Source organism: Zingiber officinale, chromosome 9B (genome assembly GCF_018446385.1).
Source record: "Zingiber officinale cultivar Zhangliang chromosome 9B, Zo_v1.1, whole genome shotgun sequence".
Lineage (NCBI taxonomy): Eukaryota > Viridiplantae > Streptophyta > Magnoliopsida > Zingiberales > Zingiberaceae > Zingiber > Zingiber officinale.
Genome location: NC_056003.1, coordinates 21,038,507 through 21,061,501, shown reverse-complemented (window position 1 = coordinate 21,061,501; position 22,995 = coordinate 21,038,507). Strand labels below are relative to the sequence as shown.

Below are 22,995 nucleotides of genomic sequence, written 5' to 3'. Positions count from 1 at the left end.
AGTGAGTCATTGGGGGCGCCGCCCATTCAACCCCCCTTCTAGCCGGCCGCAAGATCTCTTACAAACACTTAGGTAGAAAAATGTGTTAAGGCTTTGAAATTTAACTCAAACCTTAGTGTTAACTTAAGGAGGAGAGATAAATTAAGGGGAAGTAATAAATTTAGGAGAATACCAAATTTAGAGAGAGAATCATTTGTTTTAAAAAAAATTATCTCCTAAAGTTTATTTAAATTTCTTAGATTGGTTTTCTAAAATCCCACCTCAATTTTTTTAAAAATCTTACTTTAAATATTTTTCTGGTAAATATTTTCAAAAGTTTTATTTTAAAATTATGTCAGGTTCAGGAGAAAATTAATTATTTTTCATACTTATTTTGAAATTAGTTTTTGAAAAATATTTTCTTAAAAATTTTAAATCTATTTTTCTAATTTTGAAAATTGAATTTTACAAATTTAATTTTGAATATTAATTTTATCCACTAAGTTGAAATTTGGATTTTATAAACTTGCTTTAATAATCTCACTTTTGCAAAGATTTGCAAAGATAGTATATTTGAAAATTAACTTTTATAAAACTTATTTTTGAAAATTGTGTTTAAAAGTGTTTTAAATTTGCAAAGCTTATTTTACAAAATTAGATTAATTTTGCAAAGTTTATCTTTAAAAATTATTCTAAAATTCACAAAGTTATTCTTCTAGGGCGCGTTTGGTTCAAGTTATGACACATAACCTTAGTTATGTGATTACCAAGTAATCACATAACCAAGGTTATAGGGAATGAAACATAACCATTGGTTGTTTGGTTCAATTTAGGTAATCCAGTAAAATCTTATTTGTTTGGAGGTTTTAATTTTACCATATTACCCTTGATTTAATAATGATAATATTATATTATATTATATATATATATATATATATATATATATATATATATATATATATATATATAGATTTTTTGTTTATTATTTTATGTTCCCTGTGCCTGATCCTGTTCCAACTAAATCACAAAAGTAAACATAATAGATAAAGATTAGATTTTTATGATGGAATTAATTTAATCGAAGAAGATTCCAGCTCGCTATACATGGAGACGGATAGATGGGAGAAGTGTTCTTGCGTTTTTCACAGTGTTCTCAGCGGACCAGACTGTGACGAACTTCCGTATAATAAAAATACCAGCAGAAAGTTTTGCGGAGCTGGTACAGATCGAATCTGGCAGCATGAAGCGGGAGCACCAAGGGGACTGGTACGGCGGGGCGGTTGAAGGAGGAGAGCAGGAGAAGGTCCGGTCATTGGACATGGTGGCGCTGAGATACAAGGTCCGATCATCGGACATGGCGGACGTCGCGCAAAAGCTAGAGCAGGCGGAGATGGCCATGGGAACCGGCATCGCGGCCAGCGACGACGCTCTGCTTTCCCACCTTGCAGTTGACACCGTTCACTACAATCCTTCGGATATCTCGACTTGGGTGGACAACATCCTCTCCGAGCTTAACGCACCTCCTCCCCCACTCTCGCCGCCGCCGCGTTTCGACGATTCCTCTTCCCTCGACCGGCGGAATCGCTTCCTCGAGCTTCCCCTTGTCACGCGGCGCGCATCGGCGGAAGTTTATGAGCAGATGCCAGTCCCTGCTCCCCCCGCTGAGTGTGCAACAGGGTGATTCGCCTTTGGCTCTGATTCCCAATTGGATGTCGCGTCGTCGCCGAGGGATTCGAAAAGGATCAAGTTCTGCAGCTCGCCTCCCTCATTGTCGTCCTCGACGACGGATGCGGCGACCTCAGTTGCGCCCCCTCTGCCGGTGGTAGTAGTCGACACGCAGGAGGTTGGGATCCGCCTCGTCCACGCGCTGTTAGCCTGTGCAGAGGCGGTGCAGCAGGAAAATCGGAGAGGATATTGTCCAAACGGTAGATTGAAATTTGATAGATCTTTAGGGTTATTTTTGTCTCAAACGGTAAATAATGAAGGGTAATTTTGTCTTAAAATTTTTGTTAACCCCAGAATCAAGGAAAACCCCACTTTTCTTTGGTTTTGTGATTCCGGGTTATATGCCCAAATTGCTGATGTGTCAGGCATGCATCATGACTTAGGAATCATCAATTACTTAAACCAAACAAGGTTATCCTTGATAACCTTGGATGGATAACCAAGGTTATCAAGGATAACCCCGAACCAAATGCGCCCCTAAAGTTATCTTTCTAAGTTAACTATTTTTTAAAAACTAAGCTATTTTTTTTTGAAAAAGCTAAAGTTTAAAGTAAAATATTTTATGTTTTCTACTTTAGACTCCCCAAGTCAATCTGACTTTAATTCAAACTCTTTATTATATTTTTTTTTACTTCCTTAATCTGACTAACTTAAAATAACCTTATAATTGCTTGTTTTACTTGCATATTTTTTCACTAACTTAACACAGGTTATCATTGTATCAAAAAGGGAGAGATTATTAGTGCGGTTAGCACTAACAGTCTAACTCAAGTTTTGATGAATGACAAAGTAGGTTAAGTTAGTTTCATTGTAATCTAACACTTTGACCAAGTATGCAGAAGAAGCCCAACTAAGTCGACGGGCCGACCGGATAGCTGGCACGAAGTCCAGATAGGTCGACGGGCTGACTGGATGTCTGACACAAAGCCCAACTAGGTCGACGGACTCACCGGATAGCTGGCACGAAGTCTAGACGGGTTGACGGGCTGACCTGACGTCTGACACAAAGTCTAGCTAGGTCGACGGACTGGCCTGATAGTTGTCACGAAGTCTAGACGGATCGAAGGGCTGACCTGATGTTTGGCAGGTAAGTTGAGGTAAGTCACTGGAGGGGAGTGACTGTGAGGACGCGTTCCCGGGAAGGGAACTTAGGCGCCGATCCAACTTAGAACCATTTCGAAACTCTAAACCAAGTAAAATCTCTTAGCCTCTTCTTTCTTTGATTAGTTTTCTTTTGTACAAGTGTTTATGTTAATATAGCTATAAAGTCTAGAGGATGTGTTTTTATTGTGCAGGTTATTCACCCCCCTTTAGGCGGTCGCCAAGGGACCAACAAGTAGTATTAGAGTCCAACGGCTTCAGGAGGACTAACCACCGAACGAAGCACAAGAGATGGTCGGACCGAGCATCAACCCACCGAAGTTCGTGGGGGAATTCACGAGCTGGAAGAAAAAGATTGAGGCATTCGTTAAGACATATTTTGATTTACTTTTAATAATAAAATTTGATTTTGTAGCACCTGAGGGTAAAGAAGAATACCAATGGATGAAGGAGCAAGTCGACTTCGTGGTAAACGACAAAGCAATGTTCCATCTGCTGAGCGTCTTACTACAACAAGGAGTCAACCGGATCGGAGCCTACGAATCTGCCAAGGAGCTCTGGGAGAAATTCCTGGAACTATACGAAGGAACCTCTAAGGTAAAACTCGTGAGACGGGATTTGCTCAGGAACCAGATCAACAATATCAAATTGGAAGAAGGAGAAACTATTGTACACTTTCACTTAAGAATAAAGGAACTCATCACCAAACTCACGAATTTTGGAGAAAAGTTAAGCAACTGAGATTCGCTAAGGTACGCGCTTAACGCATTTCCTAGGACCACTGAATGAGCATCATTAGTAGATGGTTATTATGTATCTAAGGATCTAGAATTAAGTACTTTAGAAGAATTATTTTCAACATTTGAAGTCCATGAAACAAGATGTGCAGATCTGAAGAAGGAGCTAAAGCACAACATTGTCTTAAAGGCAAAAACGGACGAACGAGATTCTGAATCTTCTCTCGATGATGGCAAAATGACACTCATGGTAAGAAAATTTAAAAAATTATTTAAAACAAAAAAAATTTAATCAAGTGCAGGGTATAAGAAGAAAAAGAAAAGTAAGATACTACCACTACAATGAAGAAGAACATGTGAAAGATAATTGCCCAAAATTGAAGAGCAAAGACAAGAACAAGAACAAGAAGCCAGCTTAAACCGACAAGTATAGAAATCTTACGGCGACGTGGGACGAAACGTCGTCTGAATCAGAGATAGAAGACCTAGTCGGACTTGCACTAGTGGCAAGTCACCAAGAAGACGAAGATGAAGCAAGCTCATCCAAAATGAGCATCAAGAGCATTGATGAAGGGAGAGCGACATCGGAAGAAAGCAGCACTTCAGGGGGAACTTCAGATTTCAGGATCGACAAGATAAGTTAGGTACGGTCTCTTCCTCCTAACAAGTTATTTTAGTTTATAAAAATATTATCAAAAAATTACTGTAAGTTAGAAAAAGAAAATAAAGAGTTAAAATCAACCTTAGCTATATCTTGTCAATTAGAAGATCTCTACAAAATAAAAATTGAAAATGAAAAATTAAAAACTAAAAAATCTGAAATAGAAAATTTGAAAGATCATGTATACTCACATGTTCAAAATATTAGAAGATATAATGGTTTAAATTGGTATTTTAAATACCATAAGGACCAAATTAGGAAATATCACAGAAATATATTCCTAAGAAATTTTTTATTAATCATGTAGGAAGGAATCTATTTTGGGTTCCAAAATTATATTTAGATTAATTATTTTTGTTGGGCTTTCAGAGAGAATTAAATATTTACTTTCATTAAAAGGCTTTATCTAGAAGTGGTTGTTGTTCTAATAACCAAGAAAGACTAGTATCTCGCCATAGCCTGGAAGTCAATTACTGAAATAAATATTTAATTACTAATTGTGAAGCATTTAATTAAAAAATTATCTAATGCTTTTAAACAAATTGTTAGAAATTATTTAGAAGATAATTTCTTTTTTGACAAAGAAAATTTCATCACTTAGCTGTACAAAAATTTCAAAATATTTTTTTTCTATGAAACATTATCATATTTCTAGAAAAGATTTTTTTTTAAAAATTTATGTCTGCTCAACCCTTAGTAAATTTATTTTTTAAGTTCATTATTAGACTCCAGATTTTTCAAAATTTTTTAATAGTATTTTCTCTTAGACTTTGCACATTATTATTTGCAAAATTTAACTTGTTATTATTTATTTATATTTGTTTTACCCTAATTTAACTTGGGTTGTTCACATCAAAAAGGAGGAGATTGTTAGTACTCCAAGATAGTTTTGATGTGATCAACCAAGTCAGGTTAGGTCCTGTTGTGATTTAACCTCTGTGTCTAAGTGTGTAGGAACTTAGGAGCACAGGAAGTCGAGCGAAAGACGCAGTTAGCGAGAAGACGGTGTTGGTGCAATATCCCTCAGGTCAAGGGTGACCTGGTTAACCAAGCTGAGTCTTGGTTAGGGTTTAGATGTTTGACAATAAGATATTGATTGAAGAAGAGTCAAGTAGGTCAAGGTTGACTGGATACTTGACTGGGAAGTCCTAACTGGCAAGTTAGGCAGAAGGAAATCCTGGTGAGTGAAGCCAGGTGAAAGTCCTAGTGAGTGAAGCTAGGCAGAAGGAAATCCTGGTGAGTGAAGCCAGGTGAAAGTCCTAGTGAGTGAAGCTAGGCAGAAGGAAATCCTGGTGAGTGAAGCCAGGTGAAAGTCCTAGTGAGTGAAGCTAGGCAGATGGAAAATCCTAGTGAGTGAAGCTAGGTGAAAGTCCTGGTGAGTGAAGCCAGGCAAGGAAGGAAATCCAGATGGATCAAGTATGATCGGACATCTGGTATTGGGAAGTCCAAGTAGGTCAAAGGATTGACTGGATACTTGGCAAGGAAGGAAGTCCAGATGGGTCAAGGTTGACCAGACATCTGGTGGAAGTCCAAGTAGGTCAATGGAGTGACCGGATACTTGGCACGATGAGTAAAAGTCCAAGTGGGTCAAAGGGATTGACCGGACACTTGGTGGGGAGTCCTGGCAGGTCAAGGGTGACCGGATGCGAGGCATGATGTACCAACAGGTCAAGGTTGACCGGATGTTGGTTAGGGGGTTTGGGACTTGGTTTTGGGCAAAAACCAACTTTGGATCGATCCGTGGATCGATTCAGCAGATCGATCGATGGATCGATCCATTCTTCTGTCAGAAACTCGGATCGATCCGTGGATCGATCAGGTCCTCGATCGCGGATCACGATCGGTCGCGCGATAAGCGCCGGATCGATCCGTGGATCGATCCAGCGCTTATCGAGAGGCGCCGGATCGATCCGTGGATCGATCAAAAGCCTCCGATCGATTCGGAACATTTGAATCGATCGGGATCCGACCGCTGCGTCGTGTTTAAAGCCGCAGCGAGCGTGGTCTTCGGCATCTCTTCACGAGCTCTTCTCGATCTCTCGCCAACTCCTCCACAGCTCTCTCAAAGATCATCGCCAGTTCTTGAAGGATCTTGGAAGCTTTCCAAGTCAAGAGGCGGATCAAAGGCAAGAAGAGAAGCTAGGGTTAGGGTTTTCTGTACTCATTGTAAGCTTTGCGCTTGTATTTTGTTTCCCTTTCCTTTCTTCTTGTACTGAGAGTCTTGTAGGGCTTCTCCGCCCTCGGTAGTTACCGAAAAGGAGTGTTTCATAGTGGAGGGTGCGTGCGTGGTGTGGATCCTTGGATTAGTCACCTCCTTTGGAGGTGGATACCAAGTAAAATCCTAGTGTTAGCGTGGTTGTATTTGTTTCTGTATTTTCCGCTGCACATCCAAGAAGAAACAAGCAACGCCAAGCAACGAAGCGCACCGAGCGAACGCGACGAGCTATTCACCCCCCCCTCTAGCTACTTTTGGTCCTAACAAGTTATGGTGAGTGAAGCCAGGTAGTTGAAAATCCAGGTGGGTTAAAGGTTAACCGGACACTTGGTGATTGGAAGTCCAAGTGGGTCAAGGATGACCAGACACTTGGTATGAGATCGTATGTCCAAGTGGGTTATAGTTGACCGGACACTTGGCACGAGGAGAAAAGTCTAAGTGGGTCAAAGGATTGACTAAACACTTGGTGAAGAAGTCCCAGCAGGTCAAGGTTGACCGGATGTTTGACAATGAGGAGTCATAATATGTTACGATTGACCGAATGTTAGGTAAAAGAACCCTAGACTTAGATTTGGAAGTTAGGGTTTAGTAATCAATTAGGCTAATCGATTACCATAGCTTAACCGATTACCCTAATCGTTTAAGCCATTTGATCACGGAAACAAAATGGAGCTGAATCGATTAGGGCAATTGATTTCGCAAACCTTAATCGATTAGGCTAATCGATTAAGGTTGATTCTGTGGGAAATAGTAGCTATGGTAAGCGATTAAGCATAGAAGTTTAATCGCTTATAGCTAATTCTCGTGTGAATAGAAAGCTTCCTAATCGACTAGACTAATTGATTAGGAAGGCTTAATCGATTAGAGTAATCGATTAAGTTTCAGAAAAGTAGCCGTTGTGCAAGTTGTTGACATAATAATTGATTAAGGAGATTTTTAATTGATTAAGACGCTAACGGTAACCCTAGTAAAGAGTTTTTCATGCACTGTTTCATTAGAGCTCTCACGACAAATTTCTCACCACTCAACACCAATTCTTGGAGACATAGAAAGAAGTGTTGCTACATTTCCAATTTGATTAAGAGGTGTCTACACGCAAGAAGTAAGAAGCTAGAGTTTCATTTGTTGTAAATCTTGTAAGATTTCATATTGTATTAGCTTTTTTTTTTTCTTCTTCTTGTATTTTTGTGTGTGAGCTTGTACGAGGCTTTTTCACCTTCGGAGTGTTTTCGAGAAGAAGTGTTTTCATAGTGGATGTATGAGAGAGGGCTGGATTCTTAGATTAGTTATCTCATTTGAGGTGGATACCAAGTAAATCCATCTTGTTAGCATTAGAGGAGTTTGCTTCGAGTTTATCCGTTGCAACAACATCTACAAAGCAAGCGATTGAGCAAGACGAGTTATTCACCCCCCCCCCCCTCCAACTCCGAAGTGACCCAACAAGTGGCATCATAGTTAGGCCGCTCTTCACCAGACTCATTGCCGGAAGGGCAACGAGCTAGAGGAAGAAGAAGAATTTGAAGCCCTAAAGTCAACAAGTCAAAGACTTCATCAATAAGCTCGACTTCAAGATGGATTTTCGAGATGGACTTGGATATGACACAAGTATGCCTCCACCATTTGTATGTACAAGCTTCGATTCTTGAAAATCAAGGATCAAAAACTTCTTCATGATGGAGATAGAGCAATGACTTGCTCTAATGGAAAGATTTGAGGCTCTAACGGATATCAAAGGCAAAATTCGTTTGAAAAGCAAATGGAGCTAGAACAAATCAAAAGATGCGAGGCAAATGATAAGGCAACCAAAATTTTGGTTAGTTTATTGTCAAGCACAATTATATGTAAGATTGGGGATTACAAAGATTCCAAAGATCTTTGGAGTAATTTGGTGAAGCTCCATGAAGATCCATCCTCAATGGAGTGCAACGATAAAGGCAAAGAGGGAGCATACTCTTTGTTTCATGTACATGAGGATTCGGAGATTGAGAGATGTTCAACATTCGAGGGTGAAGAGAAAGAAGCATCCATCTCAAGGATTGAGGGGGAGCATGCATCATAAATGCCGAATCAAAAAGAAGCCTCTACATCCGGATCAAATGAAGGACATGTGCCATCCCTACCAGCAAAGGTATAACAACTTTAATTGTTAATAATAAAGATCATATTATTTGTTCTGAGTATAGGAAAAGTAGATATTATAAGAGTAAGTGTCCCAAGTTGACTAAGAAGAAGGGTCAAATGGCACCAAAGGCTAAGAAGAAGCCAAGAAAAGTTGGCCCTATGATACGAAATGGTAAGGAGCACATTGTGTGCTTCTTGTATAGTAAAAAAGAACATTACCAAAGTTAATGCCCATGGAGGAAGATACTGACCAAGAGTCAAGAAGAAGCTCAACTCAAAGGGGAGCTTTAAAAAATAAATCCAAGGTATCATTTATTAAACCAATTCCTTTGTACTATGATAAAAAAAACATGCTAGGTCTAGTTTATATCATTTTAATATTATTTATCATGAAAATAGAAAGCATGATAGGATTAAGAAAAAATGTGTTTCATATCATGCTAGGACTACCTCACCTAAGTCGAGGAAGGTGTTGGGGTTGCAAGGTTGCAAATATAGCCCCACATTGAAAACACATGGGAAAGATCATGAGTTTATAAGAGAAAAGATATCTCCATTGACATGAGGTCTTTTGGGTAGAGCCCAAGAGCAAAATCATGATGACTTAGGCCCAAAATGGACAATATCATACCATTATGGAGATATCTAAATTCTTTCGATCCAACAGAAGGTAGGTGATAACTTAGGCAATAACTCTAAGGATTTTAGATATATGCCTAAGAAAAGAAAAACTCAAGGTTTTAATGAAAAATCAAAATTTGAGAACTTAAGGAGTGAAAATCAAGTCTTGAGGTCAAGACTTGAAAAATTGGAGAGAACCTTAGAAAATTGACAAATAGTGTCAAAGGGTCAAGGAAGTCAAACCTAGGTCAAAATAGATAAGAATCATCACAAGGTAAGAGAGGTTTGAGTTACAAATCTAAAGCCAAGAAGGATGTGTCTTCTTATCATAGGGTTTCATATAGTTATGGAACCAACCTAAGGCCTAAGGGTCAAGCCAAGGTTTCAATGGAGGCTATCCCTAAAATTAACCTTGAAAAGATCAATGTAACTAAGGCTTCTAAAAGGTATAAGAAAATCACTAAAAAAGTCACAAGGGAAGTTATCCCTAGAGTTGACCTAGAGGAGTCTAGTGTGACCAAGGCTTCTAAGAAGTCTAAAAAGGTCATTAGGAAGGTAGCTAGGGAAATTATTCTTAGTGAGTACCTAGCACACCCAAGGAGCACCAATAGATTTTGGGTTTCTAAGAGTGTGTTCTTTACACCCTAGATGAGTTTAGAGAGTGTCAACTACAATTGGAATGGTAGTTAACCCAACCTTGATAAAGTTGATATTTGGAGATATGTTCAAGGTTTTGTTAACCTTTGAAATGTAGATTTAAATGTTACTCTTTTGAAAGAGTAAAATGCCCCAAAATTGAAAGATTTAGACTTAATTAAAATTGACACAAATAGGCAGAGTAAAATAAATGCCAAGTTAGAATTTTGGCATTCTCTTGAGAGATAAAGGCAAACTTAGGTCAATTCTTTAAATTTAGCAATTAATTAGAGATATTTAGATAGATAATCTATGTATATTATTTATGCTAAATTACCATGATTGATTACCCATCATATGCCATGCCATCATATTTTGTATTCATATTTTTATGAAGATATCATATGCCATGTCATACATACATCATGTAGCTATAGATGTTTTTCTTTGAAAAAAACTCATTTTTAATGTATGTCATAAATCATCCTGCATTAGCTTTAATTCCTTGCGATTAAGGACAATGACATTAATTATTAAGTGTCATCCTAGATGGATGATCGTAACTTAAAATGCCTAGATAGATATACATGATCCCTTAGATTAGGATAAAACTAATATTTACATCTCACAAGAATTATAACTTGACTTGTATATATCTTGGTGCACAATTAGATACAAGTAAAATATTAGAAGGATGAACAAAACTCAAGATGTTAATTTAATGCATCTTTTTAAGTTTTAGTTTCATCAAAACACAGATTATGTGTTATCCAATCATTGGGAAAGCTAGTGTACAAGTTATGTGCATTTAGCTCAAGGAACATGGTTGGAAATTGGGTTTAAAAATTATTTCAAAATATTTTTGAAAAACTTTGGTGAAGGCTATCTTTTGATAGGAATCACCATTGTATAGTAAAACACAAACTAGAGCAAAATATTGAAGTTTTCAAGAGTTTCCAAGTTTGTGTCAATCTTTGAAAATAATTCTTATTTTCTTAAAAACTATTTTTTTTCATAATAGTATATGACATAAATAATATCTACACAATTTTCATGATTTTTAGAATTTTATAGAATTATTTATGCATTTTTGAAATTCAGTTGAAATTGAATTCAAAAATTCAGTTATGGTAATCGATTGGGTGAATCGATTACCACACCCCAATTGATTAGGGCAATCAATTAGGGTGCATTTACGTGAGCATAAAGGCTAGCCGAATTGATCAAGTGATTAATTAAGGGGTCTAATCGATTAACACTCGGTAATCGATTAAATCTCAACTTTAATCGATTAAGAGAGGTTGTAATCCACTGATAGCTGACACCAATCGTTTAAGAATACTGATTTTGGTTTAAATGGTCTGATTTCAGTCCATTAAGTCATGTTTAGTCATGATAACTATTCCTAACCCTAGGAAGTGCTTAGATAAGCATTTAAGGGTAATTTTCTTGTTGAAACAAGAAATGAATGACTAAAGAAGACTAAGTTGGAGTTTAGGATAAGGTTTAATTTCAAAGTTGAATTTTGAACCTCAAAACTTCAAATTTGAGTTTTCTAAAGGTTTAGAAACTCCAAGTCATTGTTGATGCAATGACAGAAGGTTAAAGCATATTTTGAAGAGGAGTTACTCCATAAAGACATAACTTAGATTATTTTAACTAAACAATTGAAGGTTACAAACCTTCATTGCTATGAATGCTCTAGGATAAGTATATGATTAATACTCAAGGGTAATCATTGGGCACAATGAAGGGTATGAAACCTTCATTGTGGTGTTGTGAACAACATGAGATAACTCTTAAGGAGAAGAGTTTTTGATGTATGCCAAAGGAGGAGAATGTAGGGTTTAAGTTAGGAAATTCTTCATACTCACAGGAGGAGATTATGAAACCCTTATGTTAAGGGAGAGAATGTAGGAAACCCTCATTCATACTTTGGCATAAAGAAGAAGTTGAGACTTGTGGATAAGCCTAACTTAAATGTATTGTCAAATATCAAAAGGAGGGAAACTGTTAGTGCAATTTCCCTAGGTTAAGGTTGATTAGTTTGACTAAGTTTGAGTTGGCTCAAGCATGAATCTTGATGTTTGAGTTTTGATATTTAACAATATATGAAGATTACAGGTGCAATTGTCTGTTTGGGGAGATTATTGGTGTAATTCCTTCTTGTCAAAATTTGACTAGTTTGATGTAAAGAAGAGTCAAGTAGGTAAAGGTTGATCGAATACTCGACTGGGAAGTCCTAACTGGAGGTTAGGCAAGAGCAAGTCTAACGGGATGATTAACAAAAGAAGAAAATCCAAGTGGGTCAATGTTGACCGGACACTTGGTGTGAAAGTCCTGGTGAGTGAAGCCAGACAGTTGAAAATCCCTAGTGAGTGAAGCTAGACAGTTGAGAAGTCCTAGTAAGTGAAGTTAGATAGTTGAAAAGCCCTAGTGAGTGAAGCTAGGCAGATAGAAAATCTTGATAAGTGAAGCCAAGTGAAAAACCTCAGTGAGTGAAGCTGGACAGTTGAAAGTCCTAGTGAGTGAAGCCAGGTGAAAAGCCCTAGTGAGTGAAGCTAGGCAAATGGAAATCCTAGCGAGTGAAGTTAGATGATGAAAAGTCATGGTGAGTGAAGCCATTTGAAAAACCCTAGTGAGTGAAGCTAGGCAATGAGAAAGTCTTGGTAAGTAAAGCCAGACAGTTGAAAATCTAGGTGGGTCAAAGGTTGACCGGACACATGGTGATTGGAAGTTCAAGTGGGTCAAGGCTGACCGAACACTTGGCACAAGATTGCAAGTCCAAGTGGGTCAAGGTTGACCGGACACTTGGAACAATGTGAAAAGTCCAAGTGGATCAAAAGATTGACCGGACAGTTGGCGAAGAAGTCCCAGCAAGTCATGAGTGACCTGATGCTAAGCAATGAGGAGTCCCAACAGGTCACGGTTGATTGGATGTTGGGTAAAGAAACCCAAGACTTAGGTTTGGAAGTTAGAGTTTGGTAATCGATTAGGCGAATCGATTACCATAGCTTAAGTAATTACCCTAATCGCTTAAGCCGTTTGATTACGGAAACAGAATGGAGCTTAATCGATTGAGGTAATCGATTCAGCAAGCCTTAATCAATTAAGCTAATCAATTAAGGTTGATTCTGTGGGAAACAGTAGCTACGGTAAGCGATTAAGCAGAGAAGCTTAATCGCTTACAACTAACTCTCGCACGAACAGATAGCTTCCTAATCGACTATGCTAATCGATTATGAAGGCTTAATCGGTTAGGGGTAATCGATTAACCTTCAGAAAAGTAGTCGTTATATAAGTTGCTGACGTTATAATCGATTAAGGAGATTCTTAATCGATTAAAGCGCCAATGGTAACCCAAGAAAAGGATTTTTCGTGCACTATTTCATCAGAGCTCTCACGACAAATTTCTTATCGCTCAACACTAGTTCTTGAAGAGTTTGAGAGAAGTGTTGCTATACTTCTAAATTGATCAAGAGATGTCTACAAACAAAAAGTAAGAAGCTAGGATTTCATTTGTTATAAATCTTATAAGATTTCATATTATATTAACTTTTTCTGATTCTTCTTCTTGTATTTTTGTGTGTGAGCTTGTACGAGACTTCTCCGTCTCTAGAGTATTTCTGAAAAAGTATTTTCATAGTGGATGTGTGAGAGAAACAGATCTTTGGATTAGTCACCTCATTTAAGGTAGATATCAAGTAAATCCATCTTGTTAGTATTAGAGGAGCTTGCTTCGAGTTTATCCGCTGCAACAATATTTACGAACCAACATAATCAAAAACCACTATGTATCACTATTGTCGACTGTCTCAACCTTATACAATCGTACCACCATCTTACACACAAAAAAAAAATGTATAAACTTGGAGGGATTTTGATTCTATTTAAAATGGCAATTGCACTCATGTTTAAGTCCTCTTCTTAATTTGAAACTTGAAGAGGTCCTTTACAACAAACATTCAATCATCAAATAAAATTTCTCGGGACGATGGCTTGCGAAATCCTGAATGCTTCTTCAGACAAGTATAAGTGTAAAGACTAGGAAAATCCAAACAGCTGGTTCAGCTTATGGGCTAAAGCAATAGAGTAGAGTCACTTCTTGATTAATCTCAGCACATCACCCACAAGGTGCAGCGAACCTGTTACCAGAACCTGAAATGCATGGGCAAAAAGATGAGAAATTTGTCTAAATATAGCATCCAGTCTTTCAAGATACATGGTGCTTATTTTGTTCGACATCATCTAATTCACATATAATACTTGTGTGCCATTTTTCATCATCTGCAACTTTTTTATGTGTGTTTAATTGGCCTGCGTAAAATCGCCAAATCCTTAATAGAAATATAATTATATTCTGAAAAACAAAGATGCGTAGTCCTATACAGCAGGCCCTTCTATGCACGGTCTATAATCTTCAAGTAGCTTCAAGTATTTCTGAAGGTAGAACTGAGATTAACTGAATGAACTCGTGGTTTGTGGATTTTATACACTAAAAACACTAAAAGGACAATTATGAAAGGCTAGCTTTTGCCTAGAGCAATGTTAACACCATACCTGAAATCGAATTGATCTGCCTTGTTGAGCACTTTCCCTGAGCCACTTGATAGCAAGTGGGAGAGAAGGAAATACTAGGCTGCTAGAACCTGCACATTTGGATTAGATATGAATCTATATGGATATCTGGTTATATATCAAAAAGAATGAAATTTAATGGTGTCAAATCACTAGGAAGGAGTTCTCAATTCTTTCAAGTATTTAGAAATCTTTCAGTAAATAATTTTTGTTAAGTTAGAATACTTCTGTACCTTCTGCATGACACAGATTGTCCCACACTCTCTGTAGTGTCAGCTGCCATGACAAGTCAACCTGCTCAGAATCAGTTGGTGGTGAAGCATGAGAACTAACCTTGTTAAACACCGACTGGTTTGGTACAAAAATAGCCTTGTGGAATTTGACACCTGAAAGGTATGATATATCCATATTTACAGTTCATGATTAAATGAAAAGTTAATTAGTATCTGAGTGCATAACTCAGTTATTAAATAGTCATTTCATTGCATGTGTAGCCTAGTGTCTCCAAATATTTGAATTCAGGAAACAAATATTAATTAGTTTCTCCACGGTGCATGTCCACTAGGATTTCCTCCTGGAGGTTTCAAGAAGCAGATAGCATAATAATTTTCAAGTATGAAGTTAAGATTTTTCTACAAATAAAACCAATGATTCTGTAGTTTGTATAAAAAAACCTTGAAGATGAAAGCTAACGTTTCTAAGGAAGCAATTTGATTAACTATTCAAGAAGGACATTCAAACTGACCTACCAGAAGCCTATTTGACGTGTACATTGATTATAAAAGAATATCCTCCTTCACAAAGCAAGAAAACTTATGGGAGGGAAAGAACCAATATGAAAAAAAGATTGACTTACCGTTCTTGAGACAAGTATTTAATAGATGTGGAAGCAGAACTTGAGGATCTCTAACTGACATGCAATTGAACAGTAGTATCTGTAGGCAATCGACCTTATCAGAATCAGGATAACCTCCCTGTGGAAGAAAGTCTTAATTGTATGGATGATTCATCTACGTTTTTGGTCAATGAATGTCAAAAGTCAATCAGAACTTACTTGTCCATCAGGGCTTTTCCCATGAGGATGTTCCTCAAAATGGTGACTATCCTCCCGTAAAGCGGTGGAAAACCATTTTGCACACACCTCTAGGCTTTCTGGGCTATGGGCTCCATCAAGGTAGAAAGTGAGGCATCTATTGTTGGAGTTCTGCTGTTGCATAACTCGATCAGGAATTATCTGTGCTCTTCCCTCCAAATTAGCACTTGATAAGCCTCTGATAAATTGCTCAGGTAGAATCTGATCCACGAGGCAAACCATAGATGATACATTTCTTTGAAATGACAGAAAAGAATATGGAAAAATAATACTCACATTTTCATTTCTTTGAATGTTTTTCAAGTTTCCAGTTTTTGTAAGCCAAAAGGTGGACAAGGCTACAGCAAGACCAGCATTTATGAATTGGTGTTCACCAGCAAGCCCAAGATGTTGACCTTTCAGTAATCCAGGATCTAATGGAGAAACTACATGAAGAGGAATCTGCAATGGAATAATTAAAATGCTAGTTATTTGCCCTAATTAATATAAATTGACATTCAGATTATAGTAACCATATTTTCCTATGAGAAGGTTGCTTACACCTAATTGAGAAGCCTTTTCTTCTAGTGTATGCAATGCTGATTCAGGCTGGGGTGCGACGTATGCAGGTACATTTTTCTGTGTGAAGTAAGATAAATTTCCAGTGTAAAAAAAAGATGGATATTATTTTCATGACATATTTCTATATACAAATGCCAAAGAAAATAGAAACTAAAACCTTGAAAATTCCAGCTTTCTCTCCAGCAATTTCTTCAAGTGTATACCCTGATCATGGCACAATATAGAATAAGCAAATTAAAGATACTATCCACATACTAAGTTATTATGAATTAGAATTTTGGTATCTCAGAAATAGAAATGCTTTACCTTTCCTATGTGGCATCTTACAGAAACTAGCATGTTAAGGAGTCGATTATATGATTGCTGAAGTTTAGACTTAAGATTGTATTTATTCACCCACCTATCTAGTGCCTTCACTTGCTCTTCTCTTCAAGTTAAAAAAGATTAATCAAAGAATCATAACTCACATCAAGCATTTAGTGAGAATATAAGAATATTATGCATCACATTTTTTTCAATGCAAAATAATAGGGTTTGAAGCACCTTCTGCCATCGTTCCATGTTCTGCTGACAGCCATAATCCTATGGTCCTTGTAATGGCAATTGATTACATTGATTGCCCTATGTAGTCCTCTCCATCTATGTAGATTTTCCTCATTACAAGTCCCTAGTATTTACGTGATTCTTACATTTATATCCCTAGGTCCATAACAATCTTGAAGCTTGATTCTTTAAAGGAGCATGTTCTCTTAGTCTGTGCAGGGCAGAGGTACTCTCGGCTGATCCATTGACCTTCGAGGCTATCATGGAGAGTCTTGAGGTTTACACCTTCTAATCCTTGCTTCAATTGTTTTCATGGATGTATTTCCCTTACCATATCATTTTGTCTTAATTTTCTTTCCTAGAATATGCATGGTGTGAACAAGCTCCCAAAGCATCAGATGGTAACGTGTTTGATCAGCAAATGCAAATAATCTTATTTTACTCCAAGAAACAAAACTACTGAGGTTTTCTCTAAAAGATAATTCCCAAGGCTGGTACCTTTTGATCTGGCTACCAGTTAATTTTTTGAGACGTGGGATTTGCTTGATGCAAGGAGTGTTTTTTCTCTAAAAGTAGTGTTGCATAATGTGTGGTCATCCTCTGAATTATTCTTCACACTAGTCTATGATACAAAGATGCTGATTGGAAATATTTCTTTCAAGAATTGCATTATGTAGGTGATCTAGTAGACGTCTCTTGGTTCATAGCAGGAGACTTTTACAGTACTCTTGAGGAAGAAGAGAGGCAGAATTGATTGGGATGCTGACTTGCACTTCCCTCTTGTGTGCTTAGCTTTCAAATTAGGAATTTGTTGACTGGTTGTCAGGGAGAAGATTCTAAATATATCAGATGAACTTCTTTGTTCTGTCAGCATAATTATTGCCCTGCCTGTGGAATTGTTGGATTACGCACCTCTACTCTTTGTTAATAAACATGTTATTCCCCTCCAGTCTAGAGTGTTTTGCTTCAAAAACAACTAGATTTTGTTCAGAGTTTATGAATGTAGTGCGAACAAGCTGGATTAATCAGCTTCTAAACTGCTACATCATTTCTGCATGGAGTAGAAGGCTGATGAGATGGTCAGTTTTAAGATGCCTTTTACATATTAAACTAAAAAAATTTGAGAGATTTTTTCCAACCATGGACTCCTTCCATGGTTTCTGCCTATCAATCTTTTCCGAAACTTGATGAAATTGAATTTGAGTAAGGCAAGATACAGGCAATAGCAAGCTTTGGTCAGATGGGCTGAGAAAGAAGACAAGAACACAAACTATTTCTAGTGGGAGAAAAGTGCAGAAGAGAAGAAGTCAATGAATGAAAATGACATCTTTCAAGCCTTCACAGAGAAAGACTGTACAGAGGCACCACATTTTCCATGTATTTAGCTCGATGACTCTATCTTACCTTCTTAGCAGTGACTGTTGATGGGTTGATACTTTCTTTCTCAGTAGTGGAAATCCACTCTGCTATTTCAGGATTGGGTAAATTAAAATGTCCAAGTTGCTTCTATGAATTCCTTCTCTCTTATTTTGAGATTGTTAAATAAAACCTAATGAAGATGTTTCTTGACTTCTTTAATGGGACAACATCTTCAATGTTGCAAATCTTTCTCCATATCCTTAATCCCTAAGATTGAAGGTGAAAGAACAGTTACACATCTTCTTTCTTGAACATTTGCTTGTCAAGGTAATCTCCAAAGTGTGACTCTGTGTTTGCAGAAGGCGATCTCCACTTTAGTTGATGAACATTAGTTTGTGTTCATTAAGGATTGGAGTACAGCAGATTGCAATAACATAGAGTCTAGAAGGAAATGCTACAAGATTAGAAGGATGTAGCCCAGTTTTCATTAGGGCTGAAGCCAAATGACCATTGCTAAAGTTGATTGACTAACCACTTATCTTAAAATCCTGAGATATTATATGAGGAACCACTTTATATATTTATTTTCATAATACTCCCCATTCATGGATGGGTTGGTCCAACTAAACACATGAATTAAAATTAACATATGTAGTGATGAGATTTTTTTTTTTTTGATACAGATATGAACCTTGGATTGCCTGCTCTAATAACATGTCAAAGTTGATTGACTAACCATTCATTCCAAAAGCTAAAGTTGTTAGAAAAGGGACCACAATGATTTATAAAATGATCAATGTAGCTATAATTTAGAAGGATGTACTCCAGTTTTCATTGAGGGGTAAAGCCAAATGACCATAATACTCCCAGATTTAAACTTTATAGTGTTGTAAATGACGGTAGATGGTGGCGGTAAGTGACCGCCTACCGCCTCGGCAGTTGATTTTTTTAAAAAAAATATATATAATATTATAAATAATCATTATGATGTATTATATTTACTTTTAATGAAATATATTAATTAAAAATAAAAAATTTAATCTAAATATTTAAAAATAAAAAAATATAATTATATATATATATATATATATTAAATTAATGAGATAATTTTATTAGATTTTAATTAAGTTTATTTAAATTATCCCAATTATAGTTAGGAGTTGATTAAAATTATTAACCTAAAGTAATTTAATTAAACCCTAACTTACAACTTACCCGTGCACCCTGTTTCAGCTGAGCGACGAGTTCATCATATCATCGGGACCGCGTGACTAGTTTGGATGTGTCACTGGGTCCGGGTGACGCCTCTAGGTGATCACCGAATCGGGGTGACGCCTCCGGGCCCGTCCCCGAGCTTGGGTGACACCTTCGGGCACGTCACCAAGCTCAGACAACGTGTTCGGACTTGAGTGATGCGTCTGGACACATCGCTGAGCTCGGGCGACGCGCCCGAACTTGCGTGATGGGTTCGGACACGTCCGAACGCGTCGCAAGGCTCGGGTTATGCGTCCGGACGTGTCACCCGGCTCGCACGATGCGTCCAGGCTCACACGACGCATTCAAATCTTTGTCGGGTCCAAGCGATGCGTCCGAATGTGTTGAGGTGGCGAAACGGCAGCAGCTCCAGGCGCGGCGGTGGCGGAAGAAGGTGAGTTACCGCCTAAAGCACCGCTTTTGAGGCAATGGAGTTGATGTCCGCCTCCCACCTAGGTGGCCGCCTCGACCGCCATTTAGAAACATTAATCTGTGCTGCTAGTTTGTAGATCATGAGTGTGCAAATGCTTCCTTGGCTTGGTTGAAAATTAGAGCCTTTTTTTTTGTTATCTCACAAACCTTTTTACATTTTATGTAGTACTGCAAAGACCTTACCCTCCATTTCTCATTCGGCCAGTAAGCTTGTATCTGGGTTGTTACTTCAATTATTTTATCGTGTGAACAATCATCAACATTTTCAGAAAAAAAAGGGGAAAATAACGCATGGCTGGAATTGATCCCAATCATGCATATCAATATCCAATGTCTTCTCCAGCTAAGTTAATTAGCACCTTACTTTGTTAGCATTCAACAAGACTGATTCTTATATCCATCTTAAAGTTGGTTTAAAAACACATTTTTATGACCAAATTACTGATACAGTGTCTACTAGTCTATGATATAGTCACAATAAACAAGCACCAATAAAAACCTTGAGTACTCTGGCACTTGTTTTTGTTGAAGAGGAAGATAGCAAGAGTTTGCTAAATTAGGATAAATATATTTGAAAATTAACAGGCTACATTCATATAATTTCAAATATTTGCATTATAATTCTTGGATGGATAGAGACTAACCAAGAATTTCCATATGGTCATAACCCAATGATGATATTCCACAAACAATTGGCTCCTGCACCTGAAAACAATGGTGACTTTTGAGAATTACCATGTAGTATGGATTGATATGAAGGCTAAAAAGTTTCAGGAAAACCAAGAACAGACTTGAAACTTGGTACTTACTACTTACCACATTGGTTGCATCAAACTTTCCTCCTAAACCAACTTCCATAATAGCAGCATCCACCTGCTTCATGCAGAAACATATGTAAGAATGCAATACAGCAACAGATGTTGTGCAATCACATTTAGATCTGACTCATAGTTTGCAAGAATGGATGGTACTGGATTTTCAGTAGCAACTAGAGCACTGAAAACAAAAGCAGTAATTATACATTTTATATATGTCCATCAAACAATAGATTATATTTGCTAACGAGGTTAACATTTGTGCTCATTGCCGGGGTCCATGTGAGAATTTTCTTGCCTAACAAGGAAGAAAATGTCATAATAACATGGAAATAGGAGACTAGTCCTTCCTAACCATCTTTCGCCATCCTTAATATCTTCCACAAGAGGCATTTATTTTTCCTGGATTTATGGCTTGAAACATAGCTAAGTAAAGGATTATAGCAAGTTATTGCCTAGATCTGCCTGAGCCTGAGGGAGCAGGAATTGTTTGTCGGGTAGAACCAAGCAGCAACAATCAGCATATATCTGCACAACTAGACAGAACAATTCTATACAAAGAAGTATAAAATGCAGTAAGCATATTTTAACAAATTATTGTGTTTGTTAAACATATGGAATAACACAACTTAAAACTTTCTTCTTGTATGACAAATTTCTGTATAAGAAGCTGAAGCACTAAATTCATAGAGTATTTCCAGCTATAGATCAGGTCACTTGAGGCTATCAGGAGCCTGCTTTCTTTGATGAAGCAAAAAGGCAACAAGAAATAAACCCAATGAGCATCGACAATGGAGTTGAAATGACATCTATAAAAAAAAATAAGAAAGCATTAGAAAGAAATGTGAACTTAACTCGCTCTGCTGAGAACATCCTGAATGCAAGGAGGGCAAGGAATCTGAAATAATTCGGCATTGGTAAATCATCACAAGTTTTATCCTGCAATGCCAAGGAGCAGAGTTGTTTGAAAAAAAATAAATCATATACCATAAAATGACAAGGCAAAGTGTGAAAAGGGGATCAAGAAATTGCAGGCTTTTATCTGGGTTAAACAAACGTAGGCATTCACACTTATAACCAATAAATGAAAAAGAACAGCTTAGGAATGCGTCCAAAATGAAACTCCATTAAGTACTATAAGGGCCCAGTATACAAATGACAGGTTCCTGTAGAAACAGGCATAGTTTAATGGACCAGAATTAATTGGATATACCTGCAATCTGTTCCAACACCACCAGAAGTGCTCCAAGAACATCTTTTCAGAAACTTCTACCCTAGAATTCTCACAATGGAAATAAGGAAAAACCGATATAAATGCCTCTCATAATATCCACATGTGTCACTAAAAATAGGAACTCAATAGGACTGTAAAACTCTTGCAAGTGCAGATTGTTCCGTAGGAGTCACTTGCTGCACTTGCGATCACTAAAGACTGTAAAGTCAATTTTTCAATAGGATTGTAGTGGACAAGGAAAGAGATAAAGAAATTCATGAGCCATTCTATCGATAGGAAACGACAGTCTTACCCATCAAGACGGAACCGCTCCCGGACATCGATCAGGTGAGGAGATGTGAAGAGACCAGTTCGGAATCCACAAGAGCGGATAATAGACTCCGTGAACGTACAGGTTGATCCCTGCATCGCCATTCGGAAAGTCAAGGACGAAAAAAAAATCCATTTGGAAAGCAGAACGCACAAGTGCAAAACGACCGTGGACCAAAGTTACCACCTTTCCTTTAGTGCCAGCGACATGGATGACATTGAGAGGAGAAATTGCAGCTTCCAGATCCAAAATCTAGACAAATCCATGTCTGATATGTCACGAAAGGCAAACATAATCATAATCAAGAGAGAGAGGAAGCAGCGGCGGCGGCGGGGGAACCTTGAGGTATTCGAACAAGAGATCGAAGCTGTCGCCCTTATTGGACCTATCGGCTCGGGTGCGGCGTGTGATGAGGGAGGACAAGCAAATCAACGCCTCCTCGTACTCTGCAGCGCCGAAACATGGAATCGAGAGCATGAAGCACGAACCAAGGGCGATCGTAGTGTCGCGTAGGAGTTAAAAGATACCTGCGGTCATTTCTTGTTTCGATGTGATGAGAGCGAGATGGTTTCTTGAGAGAGGAAGGCCGGCGACGCTCTTGCTGGAGGTAGGTTTTGCGATGACGCCGGGAAAGCAATGAAATTTAAGGGTCGGCGCCGCACCTACCGAACGAAGCCACATTGAAAATGATCACGGTTAATTCATTGTTAATAAAATTAAATAATAATGAGTGTTTTAATTTTATCTCAAAAATATCCTTAACCAGCACTAACAATTTTTGACAAAATCGATAAGTTCACTTAATTTATTTTATTAATTAAAATATTATTTTACATTCTCCAATAAAGATGATATTATTGTAAAAGATAGCAACAAATTATTACATAGTGTAATAACTATTTACTAGTTTTTGCACAATCAATCCTAATTAAATAATGTTCATTTAAAATATAGTCGGTATTATATCCTTTTAGTTTATTTTACTCGTTGAAATATAAGCAAAATCAATGTATCCATGGA

General features: G+C 37.6%; 1 protein-coding gene across 2 annotated transcripts; it reads right to left on the bottom strand.

Moving 5' to 3' along the window:
- Window positions 1-13,573: 13,573 nt before the first annotated feature.
- Window positions 13,574-22,663, bottom strand: LOC122023607 (folylpolyglutamate synthase-like). Of its 2 annotated transcripts, none has more exons than XM_042581810.1 (16): window positions 22,503-22,663; window positions 22,315-22,421; window positions 22,162-22,227; window positions 21,958-22,067; window positions 21,645-21,705; window positions 21,287-21,370; window positions 20,433-20,489; window positions 20,261-20,321; window positions 16,186-16,232; window positions 16,008-16,085; window positions 15,744-15,908; window positions 15,429-15,668; window positions 15,231-15,348; window positions 14,608-14,760; window positions 14,357-14,445; window positions 13,574-13,954 (listed from the first exon to the last, which is right to left on the bottom strand). In XM_042581810.1, exons 1-16 carry the CDS (start codon window positions 22,654-22,656, stop codon window positions 13,895-13,897), a joined length of 1,650 nt encoding a protein of 549 aa, XP_042437744.1. In that variant the 5' UTR covers window positions 22,657-22,663; the 3' UTR covers window positions 13,574-13,894. The 2 variants fall into 2 exon arrangements, with proteins under 2 accessions (XP_042437744.1, XP_042437745.1); XM_042581811.1 differs by having other exon boundaries at window positions 15,231-15,309.
- Window positions 22,664-22,995: the final 332 nt, after the last annotated feature.